This window comes from Monodelphis domestica, chromosome 7 (genome assembly GCF_027887165.1).
Source record: "Monodelphis domestica isolate mMonDom1 chromosome 7, mMonDom1.pri, whole genome shotgun sequence".
Lineage (NCBI taxonomy): Eukaryota > Metazoa > Chordata > Mammalia > Didelphimorphia > Didelphidae > Monodelphis > Monodelphis domestica.
In genome coordinates, this window is record NC_077233.1 from 208,773,063 (window position 1) to 208,796,717 (window position 23,655).

Sequence of the window (23,655 nt, forward strand, 5' to 3'; positions counted from 1 at the left end):
ACAGCAGGGTCCCCTGAGGTCTTCGTTGATCCCTCTGTATGTCCTCCAGTTTTTCAGCGTCCTTCCTAAAATGTGGCATAGGACAGAAGCAGTATTTTTGATGACCAGAGCAGAAAACAGGGTGGGGAGTCACATCCCCTTTCTAGTCCTGGACACTCCACTTCTTTTCATGTTGCCCATAGGACACTGTCCCCCTGTACAGACCTCGAAGTTCACTGTGAAAGCCCCTTAGATTTTATAGATGAATTATTTACTGTTTAGTTCCAGCTCCCTTACGTCATACCTGGGAAACTGATTTTTTGAACCCAAATGAAAACTTTACATTTTGTCCTAATTAACACTGCATCTTCTTGAATCTGGCCTGTTGAGATCAGTTCATACTCTGATTCTTTTGTCCAGTTTTGTGTTATCTGTGAGTTGGATAAATATGCTATCTGTGCTTAAATCCCAGTCACTCATTAAAAAGTTAAATAGTACAAGTGTGTTTGTTGTTCAGTCTCACCTGACTCTTTGTGACCTTGTTTGGAGTTTCTTGGCAAAGGCACTAGAATAGTTTGCCATTTCCTTTTCCATCCCATTTTACAGATGATAAAACTGAGGCAAACAGGGTTAAGTGACTTGTTCAGGGTCACACAGCTAGTAGGTGTCTGAGACTGGAATTGAAGGTGTTTTCCTGACTGCAGTTCAGTGCTCTATCCATTGTACCACCTAGCTGCCCCCAAAAAGCACAGGTACAAGTATAGATTCCTAGAGAATTTCTTTCTTGAAATTTGACTTCATAGGATCATAGGGGTATAACTAAAAGGGCCAACTGGTTTAAACCTCTTTATTTTGCCAAGCACTAATAACTAGGAATAGGTACATTTATACATAGCATTCATATAGCACTTTAAGGTCTGTGAACTGCATTTTATTCTCACAACAACTCTGGGAAGTAGGTGCTATTATTTTGTTGTTCAGTTGTCTCCGTTTTGTCCAACTTTTTGTGACCCCATTTGGAATTTTCTTGAGAAAGATACTGAAGGAGTTTGCATTTCTTTCTCCAGCTCATTTTACAGATGAAGAACCTGAGGCAAACAGGGTTAAGTGACTTGCCCAGGGTCACACAGCTAGTAAGTATCTGAGACTGGATTTGAACTCAGAAAGATGAGTCTCCCTGATTCCAGGCCTGGCACTCTATCTGCTGGGCCATCTTGCTGCCCTTGGTGCTATTATTATACCTGTTTCATAGATAAACTGAGGCTGAGAGAATTTAAATAAATGACTTGGGTCTCACTGAGTTGAACTCGGGATTTTCCAACTGCCAAATCCAGTGCTCTATCTGCTGTCTGTACAATGGACTGCTGGTTGGTTCACATTTCCTTTTCCTCAAGAAAGGCATAAGAGACTTTTGCTACCATCTTTAAAGAGCTTTGTTCCTCCTCCTCTTTCGTCTCCTTTTCTCCTTCATCTTTCTTCTCTTCCTCCTTTCCTTTCCCCTCTTCCTCCTCCTCTTTTTACCTTTAGTCTGTGAATCACTGAACTATGCAAATGCTTGCTGAGTCACAGACTGCTTTCCAGTAAGAACCCCAGCTTCTTCCTCTCATGAGGGACCTAAGCCATCAATTCACCTTCACCAGAGTAGTGGATTTCATTCATGATCTCCTAGACCAGGTCGCCAAGGGAAACCAAGGCAAATATTTATTCCTAGATGTAAGGGTGCTCCTACATCCACTGTTTAGAGTTAGATGCCCAAGAAAGCTGCTTCAGGGCTGAAAAGGCAGAAGAACAGGTAAAAGTCCGAGAGGGGAAAGGGGAAGCCCTCCTCATCTGGCCTTGGTGCAAATCTCTGGGGCTCCTACACCAGTGAATTTCATGTTTTCCCCTTGTGAAATCCACATGCAAATTAGCTCATTATCTCAAATTAGCTCAAGTCTAAGAGAAGACAGTTCTTCAAGTGGGGACTTATAAGTAACTTTTAATGCATTTTTTTGAAAAGTAAGAGTTCTCTTTCCTTTCCCTCTTGATATTCAGATTTTAAAAAATCATGCAATTTGTTAGTCAAATTCATTCAATTACTTTAGTAAGCATTTAATTAGTTTTTTTAATGGGATAACTAGATGACACTGTGGATGGATGTGACTGTGTGACTCTAGCTAAGTTACTTTTTGCCCTAGTTTCCTCATCTGCAAAATGAACAGGAGAAGGAAATGGCAAACCATTCTAGTAGGTTTGCCAAGAAAACTACAAATGGGAGAGGAAGGTAGGTGGTACAGGGGATAGGTGCCAGGCCTGGAGTCAGGAGGACAAGCCTGGACTCAAATGCCTCCTAGCTGTGTGACCCTGGGCAAGTCACTCTCCCTCTTTTGCCTAGCCCTTGCTCTTCTTCTTTTTTTAAAAATTAATTTATTTAGTCAATTTAGAACATTATTCCTTGGTTACAATAATCACATTATTTCCCTCCCACCCCTCCACCCACCTTTCCTACAGCCGATGCACAATTTCATTGGGTATTACTTGTGTCCTTGATCAGAATCTATTTCCATATTGGTGTTTGCATTAGGATGTTCATGTCTGCATCCCCAATCATATCCCCCTCGACCCATGTATTCAAGCAATTGTTTTTCTCTGGTGTTTCTATTTCCACAGTTTTCCCACTGAATATAGATAGTGTTTTTTCTCCTGTAACCCTCTGGTTGTTCAGGATGCATTACCACCAATGGAGGAGTCCATTACATTCAATTGTGCCACAGTATATCCGTCTCTGTGTACAATGTTCTCCTGGTTCTACTTCTTTCACTCTGCATAAATTCTTGGAGGTTGTTCCAGTTCACATGGAATCCCTCCACTTTATTATTCCTTTGAGCACAGTAGTATTCCATCACCAACATATACCACAATTTGTTCAGCCATTCCCCAATTGAAGGGCATCCTCTCATTTTCCAACTTTTTACCACCACAAAGAGTGCAGCTATGAATATTCTTGTACAAGTCTTTTTCCTTATTATTTCTTTGGGTTACAAACCCAGCAGTGTTATGGTTGGATCAAAGGGCAGACGTCTTTTAGTGCCCTTTGGGCATAGTTCCAAATTCTCCTCCAGAATGGTTGGATCAATTGACAACACCACCAGCAGTGGATTAGTGTCCCTATTTTGCCACATTCCCTCCAGCATTCATTACTTTCCTTTGCTGTCATGTTAGTCAATCTGCTAGGTGTGAGGTGATACCTCAGAGTTGTTTTGATTTGCATCTCTCTGATTATAAGGGATTTAGAACACTTTTTAATGTGCTTTTTAATAATTTTGATTTCTTTGAAAAAATTGCCTATTCATGTCCCTTGCCCATTTATCAATTGGAGAATGGCTTGCTTTTTTTTTGTACAATTGGTTTAGTTCTTTATAAATTTGAGTAATTAGACCTTTGTCAGAGGTTTTTGTTATAAAGATTGTTTCCCAATTTGTTGCTTCCCTTCTGATTTTGTTTACATTGGTTTTGTTTGTACAAAACCTTTTTAATTTGATGTAATCAAAATTATTGATTTTACATTTTGTGATTTTTTTTCTAGGTCTTGCTTGGTTTTAAAGTCTTTCCTTTCCCAAAGATCTGACATGTATACTATTCTGTGTTCACCTAATTTGCTTATAGTTTCCTTCTTTATATTCAGGTCATTCACTCATTCTGAGTTTATCTTGGTGTAGGGTGTGAGATGTTGATCCAAACCTAATCTCTCCCATACTGTCTTCCAATTTTCCCAGCAGTTTTTTTTTTTTTATCAAATAGTGGGTTTTGGTCCCCAAAGCTGGGATCTTTGGCTAGCCCTTGCCCTTCTATCTTTGTTACTAAGGCAGAGAGTAAGGGCTAAAAAAAAAAGAAAAGAAAACTCTAGTTGGGGTCATGAAGACTCAGACATGCCTGAATAAGAACAAATTTAATTAAGCACTTGAAGGCAGCATGGTACAGGGGAAAAGAGAACTGGAGCTAGGGAATCTGGGTTCAAATTCTCTGTTACTATTTTGTTTAACCTATACCTTCTGTCTTAGAATCTATCCTAAGTATTGGTTCTAAGGCAGAAGAGCAGTAAGGGCTGGAAAATGGGCGTTAGGTGACTTGCCCAGGGTCACCCAGCTAGGAAATGTTTGAGGTCAGATTTGAACCCAGGACCTCCCATCATTAGGCCTGGCTCTCAATCTACTGAGCCACCTAGATGCCTGTAAAGATTTTTTAGGGAAGGGAACGTACATAAAAAAATTGGTATGTTTCTAAGCAGCATGGAAGGAGCCATTAGTTAGGGAGAAATGAAAAATGAGAGTGGGAATGATAGTGGGGCAAAGGGAGATGGAATCACAGGAGTGTCAAGAGGGGATGCTCTTGGCCCAGAGAAGGACCATCTATCTCTTCATCAGGCTGAAATAAAGGAGGAGATTGCAGGGGAAGACATCAGAGTGATTCAATATGGGGAGCAGAGGAGAGAGGGATGTGCTCTATGAATGGCTTCACTTTTTTTCAGTAAAATATGAGGCCAAGTCCTCAGCTGAAAGGGGCCGTGTGAAGCTGGGAGGAGAGCCGAGAATGTTCCGAACCTCAGTGGAGAGTAGGATTGTGACCACCTTAAGGAGAAACTGAATGCATTTTTGTTTTTATTTCATTGACATTTATATAGAGCTTACTATGAGTCAGGCACAGTGCTTTAGAATTATGAACTCATTTGCTCTCACAGCAGCTCTGGGACACAGGTCCACTTCCAGATGAGGAAACTCAGCCATACCGCAATCGAGATTAGCTTACTCTTTGACCCAGCAACACCACTACTAGGTCTGTATCCCAAAGAGATCAAAGATAGGGAAAAAGGACCTACTTGTACAAAAATATTTATAGCCTATTTAAATAAGCTGTGAATTAAAAATATAAATAAATATTGATATATGTCTGTGGTGGCAAAGAATTGGAAACTGAGGGGATGCTCATCAACTGGGGAATGACTGAACAAGCTGTGGTATATGAGATTTTGCTGGACTTCCAAGTGGCTAGATCATCTTCATTTGAATACTTTTGTTTTCACCTTACTCACTCTCCTGGAAAAGAGAATTAAGTCAGAGGCATAGTAATATCAATAGGCTGGGTTGGCCCAGAGGGAGAAAAGAGCCAACGGAGGGGAACTCTGGGGAAATCTACCGCTATGATGTGACCATCCAGAGATGGCTCTCCAGAAAAGAGAAAAGTCCCATAGACCTTGACTTTTTTAGAATACATCTTCTAAAATAAACAGAGCAGTCTGGGAGGACTCGAGATATGAAAGGACATTTTGCTCTGGATCCCAAAGTTATTTGGTTCACCTTGATCTCGGGAGCTTATAATTAGAACAGTGTTTCTCATAGGAGTGCACCCAGGAGGGGAAGGTTTCAGAATGACTGGGCTGAAGAAGGAAACCTTTAGCACCTGCAGAGAGAGAGAGGGAGAAAGAGACAGAGAGACAGAGAGAGAGATTGTGGGGAGGGCAGGGTATGTCCCATTTGGTTGCTTAGCTTCAATAGTGTAATCTGACCATATTGATTCATTCCATTCCATGGTTGAGTTTCTTTTAAATGTGTATTGATATGATTTTGCTTTGTACGTCACTTATTTCCAGATATAATCTACCCCTCTGATAGAGAGTCACTGTCTGTAACAAATGACAAAAAAGAAAGGGGAAAGGACAGCTGGGTAGCAGAGTGGATAGAGCGCCATGTCTGGAGACATCAGAAAGGAAAAGAATCAGCCTGGCAAAATAACCAACATATCATGGTACTGCTAGGTTTGAAGGAGTACAAATAAATAATGGACTGGCCTGCCGTACTATACAAATTCGCCCTATCTGCTTCCATTGTACTGATAGCTAGGAACCAAAATTATCATGTTGAATAGTGTAAATTAAAATATTTTCCAATAGCTACCTTATTGTAGATTATTACATTGTGGGCTCCTTGAGGGAAAGGACTATCTTTTGTCTTTTTTTTTGTATTCCCAAGGCACAGTGCCTGGCACTAGTAGATTAGTAGCTTAATAAGTATTGATTGACAGACACAGATGTAAAATGACAAATCATTCCCCTTACCTCCTAGTCAGAGGATCTGGGCTCAAATTCTACCTCAGACTACTTCTATGACTTCAGGCAAGCAACTTAACCACTCTGGACCTCAGTTTACTCATCTATAAAATGAGTTCGTTAGATTAGATGTCCTTTGACTTTCTTTTGAGCTCTAAATCTATGTTCCTATGATTGAATGAGAAGGATGAGTCCACACAGTGGTCCATACTCATAGTCCCCCTCCATTTTTTTTTATTTCATTCTGGGGGCCAAGTGTGGTCATTATAATTAGACAGAGTTGAGTTTTAGTTTTCTTTGAATTCAATTTTAGTCCCACAGATACTACAAGCCTTTACCATGTCCAAGTTCTGAATATCTTGACCTCAAGGGAGATGTCATGTGTACATAGACACATGGTGATGGAACATAGAACATGTTCAGTGCAAAGGAGAAATTCAGGTAACCTGTGTTAAATGCAGTTATCAAGAAGGGTCTACTTTCACCATGGCTGGAACAGGTTGGGTTATGTCTTTGGAAATTTATTGCCACTAGAACACTTGATTTGATCAGATTTCAATCACCTTAATCTCATACCTCTTCCCAGTTTCTGATTAATCATTTTTCTGCCATTATTTTATTTTAAAACTGTTACCTTCTGTCCTAGAATCAGGACTGATTATTGGCTCCAAGGCAGAAGAGTAGTAAGGGCTAGGCAATGGGGCTTAAGTAACTACCCAGGGTCACACAGCTAGGAAGTATCTGAGGTCAGATTTGAGCCCCTGATTTCCCCATCTTTATGCCTGGCTCTCAATCCACTGAGTCACCCAGCTGCCCCTTTCTTCCCTGTTTTTAAAGACCTTTGTTGCTACTTTGGTAGTCTTCTTTGTTTCCAGGTTGACACTTGCTATGAGAAACTAGAGAAGGGAGAGGTAATTTTTAGGTGGAGAGAAAGAGATGAGGCACACATTTTGTAGTTCAGTTATTTTCCAATCACATCCCCCCTTCAAGACCCCTTTTGGGGTTTTCTTGAGAAAGGCCCTGGAGTGGTTTGCCATTTCCTTCTCCAGCTCATTTTACGATGAAACTGGGTTAAATGACTTGTCCAGGGTCCACCAAGCACAATACTGGGCTTTGAAGGAAGGGAAAGATTTCAAAAAGCAGATAATGGGGCAGAGAGAGAGTGATATGAGCCTCTTTCAGGTATGGATGGAATTGAGATGGTTTGGCTGGAATATAATGATTCTCTATCCAAAAAGATCTCTTGGAAAATTGGATAGAACATCATGTGGCCATAATATACTCCTTAGTTATTTAGACCTTGTCTGATCATTTTGCATGAAGATAAAATGACTTAAGTCAAGACTTGGGAGACTCTAATCTTGAGTCTAATCTTGGCTTTGCTACTAACTCAGTATCTGACCTGAGACAAGTCATTTCCTCTCTCATTCTTAGTTTCCTTCTCTGTAAAATAGAGGGATTCAACTAATAATAGCCAGGATTTATGTATCAGTTTAAGGTTTGACAAGGGCTTGACTATCACAACTCTTCCTAATAGTAGCAATTATAATTCCTATTACACAGATGGGGAAATGTCAGCCTTAAAAGCAAATAAGTAACATAATCAGTCAGGCATACATCTCTACTGCAAAGATGTTTATTTTCTATTTCCCCCTCTGTTAATCTAGGCAATTTATATTTTTGTAAATATTTGTCCATTTGACCTAGATTGCTGCAAAATAGCTCTTAATAGTTGCCTTAATTTCCTTTTCATTAGAGGTGAGATTGCCCTTTTCATTCATGATGCTATTAATTTAATTATCTTCTTTGTTTCTTTTTTAACTAATTAATTGATTAATTAGATGAACCAATACTCTGTTTTTTTCCTTAAAAATACCAGCTCCTAGTTTTATTTATTAGTTCAATAGTTCTTTTACTTTCAATTTTGTTAATTTCTTCTTTGATCTTTAGGATTTCCAATTTGGTCTTTATCTGAGGGTTTCTAATTTGTCCTTTTTCTAATTTTTTTAGTTGCTTGCTCAATTTGTTAATCTCTTGTTTCTCTTTTTTGTTAATATAGGCACTCAGGAATATAAATTTCCCTCTGAGTACTGCTTTGGCTGTATCCCATAAATTTTGATATGTAAAAAAGATGTTTATTTTCATTTAGAGAATTAAAAACCTTGAGGGGGTGGCTCATTAGATTGAGAGTCAGATCTAGAGATGGGAGTCCTGGATTCAAATCCAACCTCAGACCCATTCTAGCTGCATGACCCTGGGCAAGTCACTTAACCTCAGTTGCCTAGTCCTTATTGCTCTTCTGCCTTGGAACCAATAATTAGGATTGATTCTAAGACAGAAAGTAAGGGTTTAAAAAAAAATAAACATTCATTGGTTGACTGGAAATAAATAATTCCATAAATATGTGATGGACCTGGATCAGATTCACTGGTCATAGCTAAGCCCCCAGCTCCAAATTGCCCTAGAGATTACATGTGCATACGTGTGTATGGGCAGGTCTGGGGCTGATTTACATATTAAAAGTTTAGGGGAAAAACCCAGGAAATGTACAGCACAGACACTAATCAAATCTAATACTAATAATAAACCTCCTGAGTAATGGGCTAAGGCCTGGGACTAGAGATCCTGTGATGAAGGAGAAATAAAGAGGACGTGAAGGAAAACCTTTTGTGGAAGAAAGGATGTGAGTATCTTACTAGACTCTTCATGGGAAATCAGGGAATGGGGAAATGGCCACATGGGAGTGAGAATGGGAGGTGGGGTAAGGGAAGCCGAATTGACTTGATGGAAATGGGATTGGCTTAGGAGCTACGCAAGTTTCAGAGTGGATGATTTTCCAAGAGGTTCAGTGGGGAATGATGAAGATCCTACATAGCTGAGGTCATACAGTTCAAGGCAGATGCCAGCCTGGAGTGTTGTAATCATAACTTAGCACCCTTAAAGGAGATTGCATATTTAGCACTGGAAGGAAGGCCATTTAGGCCAACTCCTTCATTTTACAGATGAGGAAATTGAGGCTGAGAGAGGAAAAGTGATTAGAGCAAGGTCTTCTGCCTCTAAATACAATTTTTGACATTGTACCATACCAGATAGTGGTTGGGAAAATTGCTTTCAAAAGCTAGAAGTGCTCTATGAACACAAGGGATTAATTATAGTCTATTACAATAATCTGGGGAGCACAGGAAAACCAAATTCATTCCTTTCTCTCCTCACACACATAAAAGAAAGAGAGGGGAGCAGGGCATTTCTCCATTTCAGTCTTGAAGACCAGATCTTAGCAGTGCCATTAAGGAAGCCCCATTGTCCTTCTTACTAAATCTTTGGAGAAGACAGGGGCTTGATGGACCATAAACTATTAGTGTAAGGAAGAAGAGGAAAGGGGCAGCTAGGTGGCTCAGGCCTGGAGTTTGGAGGACCTGATTTCAAATCTGACCTCAGACTCTTCCTAGCTGTGTGATGCTGGATAAATCACTTAACTCCATTTGCTTAGCCCTTGTCCTTCTGTTTTAGAGAGTTGTTACTAAGGCAACTAGGCTTAAGTAAGAAAGAAAGAAAGAAAGAAAGAAAGAAAGAAAGAAAGAAAGAAAGAAAGAAAGAAAGAAAGGAAGGAAGGAAGAAAGAAAGAAGCAAACAAACAAACAAACAAATGAAGGAAGAAAGAAAGGAAGGAAGAAAGAAGGAAAGGAGGGAAGGAGGGAAAGGAGGAAGGGAGGAAGGAAAGAAAGATGGAAGGAAGAGGAAAGAGAAGCTTCTGAGAGATGGGAGACAACAAAAACTTTTCTTTAACCTGCAGAAGATTGGGTAATATCAGTTGTTAGCATGGGGCGAGTATGTCAAACACTGTATTGATCTAGATATCAATGGAATTTCTGGAGTCATCTAGTCTTGCCATCTAGATAACTGAGGCAGAGGAGGAGGGTTCAGTAACTTGTCCAAGGTCATGGTAGCAAGCATTGAGGGTCATATTAGACCTTGTCTTCAGTAGGGTTTCCACAATACCATGCTGTCTTCCCTGGCTCACACTGGTTCAAATTCTAGAATGACAGCGGGAAGGGACCTTAGACATCATCTAGTTTGACCCTGTTCATTTCACAGAGGGAGAAACGGAGGCCTGAGAAAGGAAGGGACTCCTCTACATATGACAGCTAGTTCATAGCTGTCTCATCTAAGACTATGGGTCTACTAGACTGTGTTCCTCAGTTTAGGCCCATGAGGACAGGGAATGTGTCCTTTTTTCCCCTTTAGAATTCATATAGTCCCTAACCTGAAAGACTAATGGCACATAGCACCTGCTCAAATATTCATCACTGGGGGAGGTGGATGGTCAAATGATGAATGATGGCACAGGGGCAGCTAGGTAGTACAGTGGATAGAATGCCAGGCTTGGAATGGGGAGGACCTGGGTTCCAATTTGGCCTCAGACACTTCCTAGCTGTGTTACTGTGGACAATTTACTTAACCTCAATTGCTTAGTCCTTGCTATTCTTCTGTGTTAGAACTGATACTAAGACAGAAATTAAGGGTTAAAAAAAATAAAAGTGGAATATTGCATAGGATAGTTCCTACTTGTGTGACCCTGAGGCAAGTCATTTAACCCCGTTTACCTAGCCTTTGCTATTCTGTCTTAGAGTTGCTATTATGACAAAGGTATAGATTAAAAAAAATGATGGCACCGCACAAAATGATCCTGCCCTCACTTGGACATAAGTTCATAGGTCTGCTCTGAATAACGGAATGTGTCTAGGATATATATACAAACACACACACATATACACACCAACACACATATATACATAGATATTCATATATATGTACTTTATTAAGATGGCTAGATAGATATACAGATATGGGAGAGTAATAGACTGGATAAATGAGATTATAAACTAGACTCAAGCATTCCCAACCTTTATTATTCTGGCTTTGCTTTTGAGTGTTGGTTATTTTTTTAACAATATTTTATTTGATCATTTCCAAGCATTATTCATTAGAGACAAAGATCATTTTCTTTTCCTCCCCCCCCCCCCCCACAACCTCTCCCTTAGCCAGCGCGTGATTCCACTGGGTTTCACTTGTGTTCTTGATTCGAACCCATTTCTGCGTTGTTGGTATTTGCATCAGAGTGTTCATTTAGAGTCTCTCCTCAATCATATCCCCTCAACCCCTGTAGTCAAGCACTTGCCTTTCCTCCGTGTTTTTACTCCCACAGTTTATCCTCTGCTTGTGGATAGTGTTTTTTCTCCTAGATCCCTGCAGATTGTTCAGGGACATTACACCACCACTAATGGAGAAGGCCATTACATTTGATTGTACCACAATGTATCAGTCTCTGTATACAGTGTTCTCCTGGTTCTGCTCCTTTCACTCTGCATAACTTCCTGGAGGTTGTTCCAGTCTCCATGGAATTTCTCTACTTTATTATTCCTTTTAGTGAGTGTTAGTTATTTTTAGCCCAACAGAGCTTTGCCTTTTTTTTTTTTCATTTAACCAGTTCTATTGCTTCTGCACTCAGGGCAAATTCCATTGATGGGACTACCAGTGCATCTCAGGTGCCACAAAAGGAGATGGCTGGCCTCAGAAATTATGGCCTGTACCCCAGCAGCAGAGCCAATAGCCTCGGACCCTAGAAGGAGGCAGAGGGCTATGGAGGTAGTACAAAATGGTTTGAAGACCTTGAGGAATGAGTTAGTCGTCCCAAGGACTGCTGCTTTGGGGAAATATACCCGCTACCTAAGATGTCGGCTCCCTGGGAAAAACTCTGTCTGCCCTGCTTTCGTTACCATTCTAGATTTGGCAAAACTATCCATGTGTGTAGATAAATAGGTAGATGTTGGATAGACAAAAGACAGAGAGGTAGATGGATAAACAAACAGAGAAACTGATAGATAAGTAGTTAGATAGATAGATGGATGAATGGATAGGTAGGTAGATGCATAGATATATAGATAGATGGGTAGATCGATACACAGACAGATAGTGAGACAGATAGATAGATAAATAGATGGATAGATAGATAGACGTTGGACAGACAAAAGACAGACAGATGGATAAATAGAGAAATAGAATAGATAGACAAATATTCAGAGATAGATAGGTAATGGTATTTGGGTTTTCCCCCCTAAACTCTTACCTTCTGTCTAAGAATTGATACTAGGCAGAAGAGCAGTAAGGGCTATGAAATTGGGAGTGATTTGTCTAGAGTGGCACAGCTAGGAAAGTATCTAAGGCTAGATTTGAACCTATGATTTTTAGTTTCCAGGTCTGGCTTTGTATCCACGGGGCCATCTAGCTTCCTTGATAATTTTTTTTTTTAATAAACCCTTACTTTCCATCTTGGAGTCAATACTGTGTATTGGCAGAAGAGTGGTAAGGGCTAGGCAATGGGGGTCAAGTGACTTGCCCAGGGTCATACAGCCTTGATAATGTTTTTAATGTGGTCCAGAAACTTGAGTGCTTTAAGTTTAGAAAGGTAGAAACTTCTATGGCCTTAATGAATATTAAGATAGGATTTGGTTAGGTGGTCCCTCCAGCTAACCCATTCTTTTGCATTTGCTTTAAAAAAGACAACATGGGGGTAGCTGGGTAGCTAAGTGAATAGAGAGCCTGGCCTAGAGAGGGGAGGTCCTGGGTTCAAATCTGGACTTAGACACTTCCCAGCTGTGTGTCCCTGGGCAAGTCACTTGACCCCCATTGCCTAGCCCTTACCACTCTTCTGTCTTGGAGCCAATATACAGTATTGACTCCAAGATAGAAGATAAGAGTTAAAAAAATAAATAAATAAAAAAGACAACAAACTAACTGCTCAGATACAAGTTTCTATAAAAAAAGGTCTGGGCTTCCAGTATGCCCAATATGAGTCAACAGCACAAGATGGCAGCCCAAAGTGTCATTAGCAGGAACATTGTATCTAGAGAGAAGGAAATGATTTTGTCTTCTCTACCTGCCTCTGGCCCAATCTGGAGTTGCCAGTGTTTTTAGGAGGCAATATGGCATAGTGGATAGAGTACTGGTCTGGGAGCAAGGAGGCATAGATTTGAATCCTACCTAAGATATCATAGTTGTCTTACGTTGGGGAAGTTAGTTAATAGTTCAGAGCCTTTATTTCCTTATTTGAAAAATGTAAATAATAAATTTTGTATTTTTTTTTTTAAACTTTACCTTCCATCTTGGAATCAATACTGTGTATTGGTTCCAAGGCAGAAGAGCAGTAACGGCTAGGCAATGGGTGTGAAGTGTCTTGCCCTGGGTCACACTGCTAGGAAGTGTCTGAGGTCAGATTTGAACCCAAGACCTCCCATCTCTAGGCCTGGCTCTCTGTCTCCTGAGTCACCCAGCTGCCCCTATTTTGCAGTTTGTAGCACTAGATAAACAAGTTTCTTATTGATCTGTTCGACTCATTTTAAGAAGAGTATTGACAATCAATTAACAAGTATTTATTAATTACTGCCCTGTGTCGGGCAAGTCTAGGTTCAAGAGGAAACAGATACAAAGAATGAAACCAACCTTACTCTCAAGGAGGTTCCATTCTAATGGGGGATACACAAAGGGGACCCATGGGAAGGGAGCCCCTAGGGACATGTTATTAGAGAATAGTGGTGAGAGCATTGTCTTTGGAGACAAAGGATTTGGGGTCAAATTCCACTTTTAATACTTCCTGTGTGACACTGGACAAATCACTGAAGTTCTCTGTGCCTCGTCTTCTTCATCTGTGAAATAAGGAGGCTAGAACAAGAGGTCTTTGAGGATCTTTCCAGCTCTAGATCAATAATCTTATTGAATGATCTTTTTATTTTTTTAGACCCTGGTCTTAGAATCACTACCAAGTATCAGTCCCAAGGCAGAAGAGTCCTAAGAGCTAGGCAATGGGGGTGAAGTGACTTGCCCAGGTCACACAGCTAGGAAGTGTCAGGCTCAAATTTTAGCTCAGGACATCTGGACATTGGCCTGGCTCTCTATGAATGGTGCCTCCTTGCTGCCCCCAATAATCTTATTGAAAGAAATAAGATTATTTAGCATAGACTAGAGAAGACTTGAGAGTACATGAGAGCAATCCTCAAGTATCTGAAGTGCTTAGCCCCAGAGGGAAGCCCAAAGAACACTGAATGGACATGGAAGAGGCTGATTTCCAGGCAGAATCTTCCCAGAAATCGGGGCCTTCCCAAGTGCAATGGAAGCAGTGAGCTCTCTATCATCAAAGGTCCTCAGATGGAGATGGGATGACCCCTCGTTCGGGATGCTCTGGAGGGGTTTTCTGCTTCAAGGACTTGGGACTAAAAAACTCTGAGGTCCTTCCTGATGCTCTGAATCTGGAACAAGCTGGAAGGCCACTGATAATTATTTTAAACCTTAAATAATGATAATAACTCAGGTCTGTTGGGGGCAGCTGGGTGGCTCAGTGGAGAGCAAATGGAACTTAGAGATGGGATGTCTTGGTTTCAATTCTGGCCTCAGACACTTCCTAGCTGGTGTATAATTAGAATTTTCCGCCCCAGGACTCTCTCTCCCAGCATCCCATCTGCGTATTTACACTAACATACTACCATAGGGAAGATATATGTTTTGTGTAGCTCGCCCTCTCTCTCTCTTGTCCCAGGAACACGGTTTGTGGAGGTTGGGTTGGAGCCAGACAGGAGAATTTTACTCACATGGCTTTACTTAGGCTTTCATACGTTTGCTTTTTTATTTCTTCTACTTCAAGTGGTTATTAATAAATCTTATAAAATATAATACTTGGAGTTGTTGGATATTAATTTAAATCTAACGCCTGGTGACCCTCGCCAAGTCCCTTAACCCCCATTGCCTAGCCCTTACTGATCTTCTACCTTAGAACCAATACACAGTAATGATTCTAAGACAGAAGGTGAGGGTTTAAAAAAAATACCTTACCTTCTGTCTTAAGATACATACGGTGTATTGGTTCCAAGGCAGAAGAGTGGTAAGGGCTAGGCAATGGGGGTCAAGTGACTTGTCCAGGGTCACACAGTTAGGAAGTGTTTGAGTTCAGATTTGAGCCCAGGACCTCCCAGCTCTAGACCTGGCTCTCAATCCACCGAACCACCTAGATGCCCCTAAATAGTTTACTTATTAAAATATATGTACCAGGGAGCAGCTAGGTGGACTCCATCTGTCTCTCTCTCCCTTCCTCTCCCTCCCCCTCTCCTCCTTCCCTCCTCCCTTTCTCTTTTTTGTATATATTTTAGAGTATACACAACACATAATTGATTATTTTGTATATATTATATATAACAATGATATTATTTTGTATATATTTCATATTATATACAACCTATAATTATGTATATATTTTATATCATACATAACACACATCATTTTGATTATGTACTATGTAACAATTCTAACACACTATAGCATTGCACTGATACATAGTATTGATTCTAAGAGGGGAGGTAAGGGTTTAAAAATTTTTTAAACTAAAAAATAAATAAATTATTTAAATTTTAAACTAATTTTAAACCTAAGTTTTTGGTAGATGATACTTCCACCCCCACCCCAAAAGGGTATGACGTTGCTTTGTAATTGAAAACCAGCTAATCTTTCAGGCAGAACTTTCCACTGGGGGGAACAAAAACCTTTTGGTCAATTCTGTATTTTTTTTGTCTTGGGAATTGAAAAAAAAAATCCCTGAACACGAGAGGGGCCTCATTTCATTAAAATCTCTATCTCCCAAGTGACTAAATTTCCTGTGCTTACAGACATGGAAGATGGTAAGCCACTCTCTATTCCCCCAGAGAGCAGAAGAACAAATTGGCTACAATGAGAGGGATTTGGGTTAGATCTAGCATGTGCCTAGCAGGAGAGAGCTTAAGAAATGTTTGTGGAATGTAGAAATGAAATGACTAAGCATTGATTAAACACCTACTACATACATTTTGTTCTGTACATTATAATAATGAGGATCTCATTCCATCCTCACAATAACCCTGGGAGGTCAGGTATATTATGATTCCCATTTTATAGTTGAGAAAATTGAGGCAGACATCTAGGGTCATATACATCAAGTAAATGCTGGGGTGGAATTTGAACTCAGGTATGCCTGACTCCAGGCCCAGTACCTCTTAGTGGTCTCCAAAGAGGCTGGGAGAATTCTGGACTATCTGTCTAGTTTGTGTCTGTTCTGATTGAGAGGAAGGATCAGATTGGGAGACGCAACACAGAGTGGTGGCTAAATTAGGGCTGGTCTTGGAATCAGGGAAGTTCTGGGTTTGAGTTCTGACACTGATGCTAATCAAGGGATGTGTGGGTCAAAACTTCTCAGTACCCTTGGCAGCTAAGCCTGTGAGTTACTGATCTCTCTCCATAGAGGAAATGCCAACCCATGCCCATGAAATCTCAGGGCTGTACAAAATGGGATTCCATCATGGAAAATGTTTCAGATAGAATGAATTTGCTCACAAGCTTGTCCTGGGCATCCATGAAGGACTAATTATTTTCAAGCGCTTGAAGCCCATCATGTCACTAGATCCTCCCATAAGCTCTGGGAGAGAGGCAGGGCAGGTAATGGTCTTACCATACTTAATAACCCCCACTCAGAATCCTGAGGGGAGTCCCAAGGGCCCGGAACGTTCTCTCGCATGTCTTTTTGTTGTTGTTTGGTTTTGTTCAAGCCTCCATGACCCCATTTGGGGTTTTCCTGGAAAAGAAACTTGGAGTGGTTTGCCATTTCCTTCTCCAGCTCATTTGAACAGATGAGAAAACTGAGGCAAACAGGGTGAAATGACTTGTCACAGCTATTAAGTGTCTGAGGTCAGCTTTAAACCTAGGAAGATGAGTTTCCCTGACTCTGGGCTCAGCAGTTTATCTCTTTTTTATTTTTTTAATTAAAAACAACAACAACAATAATTCTCTTAGCTTCTGTCTTAGAATTGATACTAAGTACCATAAAAGTGGTAAAGGCTAGGTAGTTGGGGTCAAGTGACTTTTCCAGGATAACACAGCTAGGAAGTGGCTAAGTTCAAATTTGAGCCTAAGTCCTCCAGCTTGGTTCTCTTTCCTCTGTGCCACCTAGCTTCCTCCTTTCCTTAGGAGTTCTGCATCTGACTCAGTCATCATCTCCACCCTGATCTCTGCCTAGACCTGGGAACGTTCAGTACCTCTGCTGCCGCCCCTTTACCTGAAGCCCAGCCATACCTCACAATGGATTTATCTCTGGATTTATCAATACCCACAGTCACCCCTCCTCCACAATCCAGAACTCGGAACCTGCTTAATCTGACCTGGTTCACCATCCATCTCTCGGTTTTCCCCTCCCCCATCTTTCCTTTGTTCTCACTGTGCCCTCCAGGCGCCCAGCTTTCTTAGTCATCAGCCCTGCTACCTTCCGTGTCTTCCCTTTGAAGCCTGGGCATCTGGTGGCCCTTCATCCCGTCTCAGCCCTGGAGCCTCCCTCCCTCCCTCCCCATCCTACTGCGGCTGCTCCTTTCCAAATCCTACCGTGAAGTTAGCCCTTTCCTGCTACTGAACACTGAAGGAGAAAGAAGGAACATCCTTTTCAGGCTCCTCCTCTGGGGCCCCCCAGGATCTCTTTCCTGAGTGTGGGTGTACCCCTGGGGTTCTCCATCTCTGCTCCTCGCTCTCCCCCTCCCCCTCCATTCTTCTCTCTCTCCCCCCCTTCTTTATGCCCCCATCTGTCTGTCTCTCTCCTTTCATCTCCCCCTCCTTCCTTCTCCCTTTCTCTTATAGAATTGTTATATATTTTATAGTACATAGTACATAATGGATCATTTTGTATATATTATGTATAACAATTATATTATTTTGTATATATTCCATATTATACACAATCTATAATTATGTATATATTTTATATTATACATAACACATATATCATTTTGTATGTGTTATATATAACAATTATACTATATTATGGCATTTTGCATATATTATATATAATAATTATAATATATTTTATAGTATACATAATATGTAATATATTATTTTGTTTGTATCATATAATATAATGTTATATTATTTTATCTATTATATATAACATATTATATAATTTTGTATATAGTATGTATAACTCATGAAATATCATTTTCTATGTATTTATATTATGCAAAGCACAGAATAATATATCATTCTGTATATATTATATAACTCATAACATATTATTTTGTATATTTCATATATATAAATATTTATGTATAAATATAAAATATGTGTATGTTTTATGTATCACATTATCATGTATCATTCTGTTTAAATTTTATGACATATAACACATTATAAGATTTCATTTTGTATCTATTTTATACTAACTTATCTGTGTACATGTGGCTCCCTCCTGGCTTCTTGAGGGCAAGATTATTTTTTACTTTCTTTTCCCCCTAGCTCCCAACTAGGAACAGAGTAGGCACTTAATAAATATTTATTAAATTAATAAATATGCCACCCCTTTTGGGGAGACTTTTCTAGTTCTAATTGTTGTGGTTTCTTTCTCTCTCCTAAAACTATACTGTACAGGGGCAGCTGGGTAGCACAGTGGATAGAGATTGAGGCTTGAAGTCAGAAGAGCCTAACTTCAAATCTGTCCTCAGATACTTTTTAGCTGTGTGACCCTGGGCAAGTCACTTAACCCCCATTACCTAGCCCTTTCTGCTTGTCTGCCTTGTAAGGGAAACTTAACATCAACTTTAAGACATAAAATAAGGGTTTAAAAAAACCTCTCTATATGTATGTTAATAGTTTCTATTCCTCTATTGGAATGTAAGCTTCCTGAGGTCAGGAACTTTTTTTTTTCTATCTTTGTATCTCTACTCCCATCACAATACTCATTGGATAGGATAATGTTCATTTCCAGAGTGTTCCAGCACTTTGCCCCAGATTCTAGACTTTGAGCAGCTGAGCTCCTTGAAGGCTCTCTGGGGTGAAGAGTGAACCAAGCCATTGGGCTGTAGCCCAAGCTAGGCCCTCCTCATCCCTTTTCTGTTTTGCAGCCATTGTCAAGCCTTACCTATGGTGGAGGACCATGAAACAGTGCCCGGAGGAGCACTATTGGGACTTCCTACTGCAAAAGTGTACCCCCTGTGAATATCGATGCAAGAGACCCAACCACCAGAACTGTGACATGTTTTGCAGTAAGTCCTGGAGAAGGGATGACAGGAGCATAGTTTTGGAGCTGGGAGGGACCTTCAAGGCCATTAGTCTATTTTCCAGATGAGGAGACTGAGGCTAAGAAAGTGTAAGTGACTTATCCAAGGCTACACAACCAATAAGTGGCAGGGCCAGGATCTGAACTCTGGTGTTCTGGCCCTGTGGTAATGGAGGATTGCCCAAACTCTCTGGAGACATGGGCAGCCTACTTTACACCAGACACAAAAGGAAGGGTCCACTGGGCTCAGACCTAAAAGCAGTTTTCCAGAAATGTGTAAGCAATGACTTTTCAGTGTCTAGCAGGGGACACCTTTCTATGGGAGACATTCAGTAAATGTTCATTGGTTAATATTCACTCACCCGTACTAGAAAGAGGCATCTTTAATGTCTGGCATTCAATAAACATTAATTAAGAACCCACTGTATACAAAGCACTCTGCCAGGCACTACGGAGTACATAATAACAACAACAATAATAATTATCATTTACATAATACTTTAAGATTTTAAAACACTTCCATGTTATTTTTGATTTTCATGATAACCTTATGAAGTATTAACCCATAATTATTCTCATTTTACTGATGAGAAAACTGAGACTAAGAGAGGTTAAGTGATAGCCCCAGGGTCACATAGCTAGCAGGTGTCTGAAGCAGGATTTGGAATTGGCACGTCCTAGAACCAGACTCAAGGTTCTCTCTCCACTACAGCACCTTCCTGCCCCCATGGGATTATAGAACCCAAAGTGCCCTCTTGTCTGAGTCCTCTCCTTTAAGGACTCTCTTGCTTCCTTCTGAGTACAGCTCAAGGATCCTCTCCAACCTGCCCTTGGCTTAGCCTTTCCTGATCCCTCTCTTTTCACCAGTAGCTAGTTTAATCCTCTTGGAAATCACTATGTATAGAATAACCCCCCCCCAATAATGAATATCAGTTTAAAGGTAGAGTGAGTGATTTGATTAAGTGACTGGCCCAGGGTCACCCAGCTAAGAGAATTATCTGAGGTCAGATTTGAACCCAGGACCTGCCATTTCCAAGCCTGGCTCTCTATCTGCTGAGTCATCTAGCTGCCCCTTGGAATAGGCTTTTTTAAGTGAGAAAAGTGTGTTGTTTCTCTTCCCCTCCACCTAACAGAAAGGAAGCTCCTTGAGGGCAAGTTCATTTTGGCCTTCGTATTTCCAGAGCCTAGCACATCACACTCTTAAATGCTTTTTGGATGACTATATTTACAGATTCAAACAGAGGTCCAGAAAGAGGGAAAGGGCTTATTTTCTTACACTTTCTTCTCTGCTTTAACATGTCACAATAATGAAAGAATAACTATTGAAGACAACGATGCACAGCTCTACCTTAGGAGAGCTGGCAGGCTGGGGCATCATTTTTTAACTACGATCTGGGGTTGGAGAGGGGGGAGGAGATACCTAAAGAACTTTGGATTCTCATCATGATCCTACTGCTCACTTAGATGCCTTTGGGCTGGTCACTGCCTCTTGGTGCCTCAGTTTCCCTGCTAGTAAAAGGGTTTAATCATTTATGCCTGGAAAGATTTTGGAAATAAAGGTCTTTCAGCTCAGTTCACTTAGCAGTTATTAGAATGAAAAATTCTTTCTGACAAGAAGATGGGCAAGCTCCCACCAATGACCACCTGTTCAGTCAAGAATCAGAATAGTGGGGGGGGGGGCATCTGGATAGCTCAGTGGATGTAGAGCCAGGCCTAGAGATAGGAGGTCCTGGGTTCAAATCTGACCCCAGACACTTTCTAGCTGTGTGATTCTGGGCAAGTCCCTTATTCTTCTTCTGCCTTAAAACCAACACCTAGTATTGATCCTAAGGTGGAAGGTAAGGGTTAAAAAAAAAAAGAATCAACACAGCAAAGAACGTTTTAGAGTTTATTGACATGGGTTTTGACCTAAATTATAAGATGTCTCAAAGTGGCATCATTGGTAATTTGTATATTTTGGTTGCACAGCTATAGAAACTGGACCAAAAAACTCTGCTGGCAAATTTCATTATTTATAATTTATAGATGTAAAAAATACAAATTACATACATGTATAGAAAATATATATGTATAAACTCCATTATAATAATTTATCTTATTATGATTAAAATTCTTTTGGGAGATTGCCTTTGGGTAAGAACATGAATTTATGGATGGAGCAATAAATGAGAGGCTGGAGGCCCTCCTGAGTGACCAAAGACCTTGAGGGACCTCAATGGAGGTTAATAAGTGGAGTTTTAGGAGCTCAACATACAGCCTCCCCCTTGAGCATCTCAAGACATCGCTAGTTGGTAAACAGCTAATTAGGAGGCGGCCCATCAGACTCTCAGCCCTTCCCCAAACTGCCAGCTAATGGTTGTCCTGGACGCAGAAAGAGAATTGTCTTCTTTATCGATTAGCCAGATTTTGGTAAAAGGGAGACATTCTGGTATTTCTTAGACAAAGCAAATGTCAAAAGCAATAGACTGAATGTTACAGGAATAGACGAATTCTCTCTAATCCACGGGCTTTGATAGAATTAATTAATTAAGGAACTAATACAATATATGAAAAATAACTTCTCACAATCCATAGGATAAAAATCTCCTGGTAGGTGGTGTAGTAGAGAGAGCAGTGGGCCTGGAGCTAGGAAGCCCTGGGCTCAGCTCTGGCTTCAGCCACTTCCTAACTGCATGTCCCTGGGTAAATCACGAAACCTCTGTTTGCTTCATTTTTGCCAGCTGTAAAATGGGGAAAATAATAGCACCTCTCTCTGGTTGTTGTGAGGATAAAATGGGATGATATTTGTAAAGTGCTTCGCACATAGTGACTCTACAGATGTTGAACCCACCTATTTCCCTGAAGGTGTATCTTAAAGGATCATTTTCTGGGTTCGAGTGTGGGAAAGGCTGAGCTCCCCAAGATGTCCTAGGAACAAAAAAGAAGCTGCTCCAAACACCGAGATATTTGCCTTATGGAGAGATGTGCCTCGCTTTACATGAGAGTCAGAATTTAGAGCTGGCAGGAATCTGGAAAATCCTTCAGTGCAAGCCTTCTCTTTTATAGGAGAGGACACTGAGGAGGGCTTGCTCAAGATCATACCGTAGAGAGGATTGAAAACTAGGATTCAAATCCTGGTATTCTGACCCCAGATCAGGTACTCCAGGCACATTGTGTGTGAAATATATTTTTGTTTAAAAAAGAAAAATCTAAATGTGAGAAGAACTGGCTTTTAAAAAACTTCATAATATTGTAGATTTCGAGCTGCCAGGGACTACAGAGGTCACCTAGTCTTACATTCTCATTTTACAGATAAGAAAACTAAGGTCTAGGATGTTAAATGACTTATCTGATATCGGGGGACCACAGGCTCCTTAGCTTTAGAGCTGGGCTTAGAAACTCATAAAATAATCCACTGAGACATTGAAGGAGTTGTGTTCTGCATCAATGGAGAGGGATGACCCTTAGTGTATCAGGAGGTGGGATGGCCCTTAATTCATTGGGAATAGGATGACCCTCAGTATATCAGGAATGAATGACCTAAAGGTGCATCAGAGATGGGATGATTCTTCGTACATTGGGGATGAATGACCCTCAGTGCATCAGGAAATGATCCTTGAAGAACTGAGGCATTTACTATTTGCTAATCTCTATTTCCCAGAGTCTCTGAGGTGCAAGAAACAAGGCAGCTACTATGACCATCTTGTGAAAGACTGCATCAGCTGCTACTCCATCTGTGGACAGCACCCAAAGCAATGTGCACACATCTGCCAGAGTAAGAAATTGGGTCCCAGTAAAGTCACTCCAGCATATGGGCAGCCCCAGATTTTGGATTCTAGGAGAGGGATCAGAGAAGTGAATGCAAGGCTTGGGGCTTGGAAGAATCTAGGGTCAGAGCTAAGAAAGCAAGCCAGAGTCAGGGCGTTCACAGAGGGCAAAGAGCTTGATAGACACAAACCCCTGAAAACACAGGAAAGAGGGAGCGTCCAAGTCCAGAGAAACAAATAGGTGGGAGGCAAAATAAATAACAAACTAAAAAAAATCTTACTAGTTAGCCCTATTTGCAGCAACATTATTTAGAATATTGAAAAATTGGGAAAAACTTAAAATCTCCCAAATAGGTGTAAGACTAAGCAAACAACAGTTTGGAAATCAATATTGAATAGGGAGAAGAATATTGAATTTGAAGCTGAGGGAGCTTGATTTTTGAATCAAGCTCCCTCAGTTTGACACTTCCTAGTTGTCTGATCTAGAGCAAAGAATTTAGTCTCTCTGAGGCACATTTTCCATCTATAAATTAATGTTATTATTTTTTCAATTAACAAGTACTTGTATACTTTCTCTATCACTCTTCAACTGAATAATAATTTTTTTAACTCTTTGCCTTCTGTCTTAGAATTAATATTGAGTATTAGTTCTAAGGCAGAAGAGAGGTAACGGCTATTTAATTGGGATTAAATGACTTGCCCAGGGTCACACTGCCAGATCAGATTTGAACCCAGAACCT

The 23,655-nt window shown here is 40.5% G+C and overlaps 1 protein-coding gene across 3 annotated transcripts in view; it reads left to right on the forward strand.

The window, feature by feature from the left end:
- TNFRSF13B (TNF receptor superfamily member 13B) overlaps nt 1-23,655 on the forward strand; it is a 53,233-nt gene that overhangs the window by 19,755 nt on the left and 9,823 nt on the right. For 2 of the 3 annotated variants that reach the window (XM_056806418.1, XM_056806417.1), the window contains exons 2-3: nt 19,015-19,155; nt 22,810-22,923. In XM_056806418.1, the coding sequence (XP_056662396.1) occupies nt 19,047-19,155; nt 22,810-22,923 (223 nt within the window). In that variant the 5' untranslated portion in view covers nt 19,015-19,046. Of the gene's footprint in view, nt 1-8,624; nt 8,745-19,014; nt 19,156-22,809; nt 22,924-23,655 lie in introns of those variants that run through there. The other variant, XM_056806419.1, reaches the window with a different exon arrangement.